The 5,159-nt window shown below is 34.9% G+C and overlaps 1 protein-coding gene across 1 annotated transcript; it reads right to left on the bottom strand.

The window, feature by feature from the left end:
* Window positions 1-710: 710 nt before the first annotated feature.
* On the bottom strand, window positions 711-4,129 carry LOC115879524. Its single transcript, XM_030896407.1, has 2 exons — window positions 3,890-4,129; window positions 711-1,694 (listed from the first exon to the last, which is right to left on the bottom strand). The coding sequence occupies exons 1-2, from the start codon at window positions 4,020-4,022 to the stop codon at window positions 832-834; spliced, it is 996 nt and encodes a 331-aa protein (XP_030752267.1). The 5' UTR covers window positions 4,023-4,129; the 3' UTR covers window positions 711-831.
* Between the last annotated feature and the right edge of the window lie 1,030 nt (window positions 4,130-5,159).

The following is a 5,159-nucleotide window of genomic DNA, read 5'->3' as shown; positions in this document are numbered from 1 at the left end:
AGAATTTCTTCGCTTTGGATTCTAGGTCTGCAACGAACGGCGCTTCGGCGCGCGGTGCAAGCGGTTGCTTCGCTTGAGTCAGCGGACGTGCATTATATAACACAAATTTAATCCGTTGCACGGTTTTTCGCCGCGCTTAGCCGCGCCATCTGCTTTAAAGCATATCGCGCACTTATGCGAAGCGCGGCGCGGCGCAGCAGCGCAGCGAATTTTGATGGGTCCGCTAACTTATGCACGGTTTTGCGTTACGCGGTTGGTATTTAAAGTTGTTTTGAGCTGACCGTTTTAATTTTAGTGTTATCTCTATGACGGTTTGATAAAGGTGTGTTAAAATTTCATTATGTGCTCAAGTTCTAGCAGCAGTTCAGAGGAGATTTTCTTACTTTATGTACAATAGCTGAGGAAGAAGAAATGCGTGAGAACAAAAAAGAAATCTTGGATTCATAATATAAATATAAAAGAAATACGTACGGAGGAATTCCATCCACCTTCACTCAGATCTTCTGGAAGACGAAAGAAAATTTTTCAAGTATTATAGAATGACCCACGAAAATTTAGTGAACTTCTTTCTTTGTTAAGATTCAAGTATAGAGCGTCAAAATTCTAGATTTCGCTGCTCAATTGACGTTATCGAAAGACTTTCAGTTTGTCTCAGGCAGAGTTTTAATATTGTCTAAATAAAATTAATAGAGAATAATTTAATTATTTTATGTAATGCATGCTTTTTTAAATGGATAGATTTTTTCATTATTCTAAATTAAGTAGTCTGTACATTGGTAGAAAATACTTTATTTTATATGTGATGTACAAATAGCAATACATAAATAAAAATTACTTTTGTCCGGGTTCATCGGGCGAAAAGCTGTTATAACTTCGAGGTGGTTCATTGAGAGAAAAGCTGTTATAATTTTGAGGTGAATATTGCAAATTCTCCTCAGAATGGGCTGGAGTTGTATGCATAGGAAGACACTCGAGTGACTGCTGATGCTGTCGTGTTGGAATGCCATACGTGCCTGATGAATAATTTAAATTATACTGAGATGACTGCTGCTGAGAAACATGTGGTTTATATGGTGGCAGTGTATGTATATTTGTACTTTGGGAAGACAGAGTCTGTTGATATGCTGAAGGAGGGGATTCATCGACTTGAGTATATGTTGAGGTGGTAGGCGAGGTGATATTTTTTAATTCTGCTTCATGAATTATCTCTGATATTTTAGATTTAACCTGAATCTGCAATATAGGTGGAAAAGTCCTGACAGATTCCTCAACTGATTGAAAATATTTTGTTAAGTGGTCCTTGGGAGTATGAATTTTTGATTTTTTATAATTGACATATTCCTGAAGTGCTACTGAAGTTGGTGTCTCTTTTACAGAACTATACTTTCTTTTTTTACTGCTTTGTGAAATAGAAGATAAAGGGCTGGGTGCGGATGATGGTGACGCCGGTGAAGGAACCGATACAACTGTATCAACTATACCATCTGATTCAGGTTCTGTGTTGATTATGTCTTGTGTTGAATAATTTGATTGTTGGGGCCTTTCTGCTAAAAATGGTTTCATAAAACTCATTTGCTGTTCTAGTCGCCAAGGCTTTGATTTTGTAGCGGCTTGTCCACTTTTTGTTTGTCTGGACTTCTGTGCTTTTCTGTAGCACTCCCTCAAATTGCGCCATCTTTTTCGGCATTCTTCGGCTGAAAAGATAATTTACCATAAGGTAACATTATTATTCACCTTATACGAGTATTTAGACAAAAATGTAGAAGATAATTTTAAGTAACGAGTAAATAACTTTATGTTTTTTACAGATTTTTGGCAACTGGAGACACCTTTGGAACAATAGCAATGAGCTATCGACTTGGTGAAACTACTGTTAGAGAGATAGTTTATCAAGTGTGTGAAGAAATATGGCGCGTACTATCCCCCAAATTTTTGCCAGTACCCAACAAAGAAAAATGGAAAAATGTAGCAGAAGAGTTCCAACGGAAATGGAATTTTCCAAATTGCGTGGGTGCCCTTGACGGAAAACACGTAATTACAGATAAACCTCCAAATAGCGGTTCACGTTATTTTAACTACAAAAAAAGTTTTAGTATTATACTTCTGGCCTTGGTCGATGCTAATTATAGGTTTTTGGCAATTGATGTTGGATCTTATGGACGTAATAGTGATGGTGGAGTATTTTCTTCTTCAGAATTTGGAAGGAAATTTTTTAAAGATGAGCTAGATTTTCCTGAAAAAAGAAATCTACCAGGAACAAATATATTAATGCCTCATGTAATTGTCGCAGATGAAGCTTTTCCTCTCCATGAACATTTAATGCGTCCATTTCCTGGCTCACAAACTTCAGGACAAGAAGACAAAAAAATATTCAATTATAGACTAAGTAGAGCAAGAAGGGTTTCCGAAAACGCGTTTGGCATTTTAGTAAAAAAGTTTCGTTTGTACCAAAGAAAGCTTCAAATTTCACCTGAACATTTGGATAAAGTGGTTCTTGCAACATGTTGTCTTCACAATTTTTTGAGAGATTGTGATGTAAGTGGTGGGATCTCAGAAGAAGAACAAGAAGATGATAGAACAATACCTCAAGGTCTAATAGATATCCCCGGAATTGGTGGAAATCCATCTCTTTATGCAGTAGATGTCAGGGAAAAATTTAAGAATTACTTTGTTTCTGAGACTGGTTCATTACCTTGGCAAGTCGAAATGGTTAGAAGAGGCAGAAAAAACTAGATATATAATAAGATTATAACGATGACTAATTATACAGGGTTGTTTGAGTTTTAAATAAGTGCAATTTATTTTAGGGGTAGTGTATTTCAACCCCTGTTTTTCAAAGAGAATTTTGGAAATATTTTTAATTTTCATATAAATCATAATATAACTTGATAATATGGCAGCATAAGTTGTAGATTAAATTTCGTTGGAATTTGACTTTCGAAAAATCGGTTTGCCAAAAATAAGCTTTTTACGTCAAGCAGTTTAAGCAGAATCGTGGTTAAGAAATTACCCAACTTTTTGGAACACCCTGTATGATTTTTTAAAAAAATTCATAATATGTAAAAAAAAAACAAATAAATTATGCTTGTCCAAGCGTTTTCCCGAAAGACTAACCGTTTTTTAAATAACAAATATTGTAATATTTGAGGGGCGTTTTCACACTCTTGGAATTTGAGATTCGAGAAACCCCTCCTTATCGAACCTCTACACCCCACAGTCAATCCGTTTGCCAAAAATCAGCTTTAAACGTCAAGCAGTTTAAGCAGAATCGTGATTACTCTATGGTCATATTTTATGAAACACCCTGTATACATTTATAAAAAATCTTAAAATATGTAAAACAACAAAATAAAATATACGTGTGTAAGCGTTTTTTCGGAAACTTGACCGTTTTTTAAATAAAAAATATTGTAATATTTGAGGGGTGGTTTCACCCTCTTGGAACTGGCATTTCGAAAAATCCCTTCTTATCGAACCTCTACACCCTAGAATCAACCTGTATGCCAAAATTGAGCTTCTTACGTTGAGTGGTTTGAGCAGGATCGTGATTAATCAGTATGTCAGTCACTTAAGGATTTTATATATTAGTATAGATAGATAACTAATAGTTTTAGGTATATAAAACTATATACAAAAAATTATAGAATTTTACTCAGAATCTCTGCGTAAAATATGTGCTCTCTACATTTAAAAGAAATATTAAATTGGGCATCTCTTAAACTTCTCTAAAATTTGTTCTTTGTAGTCTTTTGTTGTAATTGTTAAAATAAATGAGATAATGAACAAAGAACTTTAGTCTATCCTTCACTCACCCTGTACAACAAATTCGTACTACGTTTATGTACCGCTACCCACTCCATAAACTTGGGAAATAATTAAAATTTCATACCTTTTATTCCGCATTTTTCTTCAATTTCTTCCCAAATATTGTCCCTTCTCAATTGATTATGATAATTGGGATCTCCAATATCATATATCTCTTTATAACTTTGTATAATTAAAATGAACGTTTCATCATCCATGATAAAACAATAATTAAATTACAAGTACTAAACAAACTCAAACGAAACAAAACGGCTCTTGATTAAACGTAACCTAAATGCCAATTAGTAATACATTAATCGTAGAATCCTTCATCGAAGACACCGAAATAGATTTCGAAAATGACCGAAAACAGAGATAGTTTCCGCAGACCACCGCGCACTAGGGCACGCGAAGCGCGCCAGAGAATTTCCTCGCTTTGGATTCCAGGTCTGCAACGAACGGCGCTTCGGCGCGCGGTGCAAGCGGTTGCTTCGCTTGAGTCAGCGGACGTGCATTATATAACACAAATTTAATCCGTTGCACGGTTTTTCGCCGCGCTTCGCCGCGCCGCGCTGCGCATAAGTGCGCGGTATGCTTAAGTGCGCGGTATGCTTAACGTTTTAAAGCAATTATAAAAAAACGACAAGTACCTATTTCCAAAATAATCAACTGTTTTACCCAATTAGAAAATTCCATTGTCCCTAAAATAATATTGAAATATTTTGGTCGTGTCACGAAACGGTATATTGATAAAACTATCTGTTATTGTTTGTACTTTTCCGCTTTATTATTAGGATTAGGGTACCGCTATATTGTCTATCGCAAAGTATTTCCTACCAACAACAAAATAGAAAAGGGTTTCTTCCGGCTTACAACATGGTGTATTTTGTTAATGTACTAAAGCTTGATATCGATATTGCTAAGTAGGTACCTAATTACAATGACAAAAGTATCAACAAGTCCCTGTTGATATATATCTTAGTGATGGGATCACTCGAGCGAAAATTCGCTTATATTAAACTATTGTAGGTAAATTTAGTAAATTGTTATAAATTATGAATAATAATGTCCATAAACTAATGTCGACTTAGTGAAAATAGTTACAAACTGTCACTAGAAAATTGCCATGGCGACACCAGCCACCTTGTGCAATTTTATTTAAAAATCGCTTTTTATTCAAAATCTGAGCTAGATTAGGTATAGGAAACCCTAATATAGTTTGAAAGAGCTTTTGAATCTGCTTTGATATATTTAAAAAAATACAAGGTGTTGCATTTGAAATAACGAAGTTTTTATATAAAATAAATCCTTAAAATAGATCACCAATTTTTGATACCCCTGTATAAATTTAAAGA

Source organism: Sitophilus oryzae, unplaced genomic scaffold, assembly GCF_002938485.1.
Source record: "Sitophilus oryzae breed Bouriz unplaced genomic scaffold, Soryzae_2.0 scaffold_1581_pilon_pilon, whole genome shotgun sequence".
NCBI lineage: Eukaryota > Metazoa > Arthropoda > Insecta > Coleoptera > Curculionidae > Sitophilus > Sitophilus oryzae.
The sequence above is the reverse complement of the archived record's forward strand: the minus strand, read 5'-3'. Positions and strand labels throughout refer to the sequence as shown.

Coding starts and splice junctions, on each gene's coding strand:
- LOC115879524 (XM_030896407.1), bottom strand. CDS start 4,022: ATGGATGATGAAACGTTCATTTTAATTATACAAAGTTATAAAGAGATA. Junction 1,695..3,889: donor AGAAAAATGCGGAATAAAAG/GTATGAAATTTT, acceptor TTATCTTTTCAG/CCGAAGAATGCCGAAAAAGA.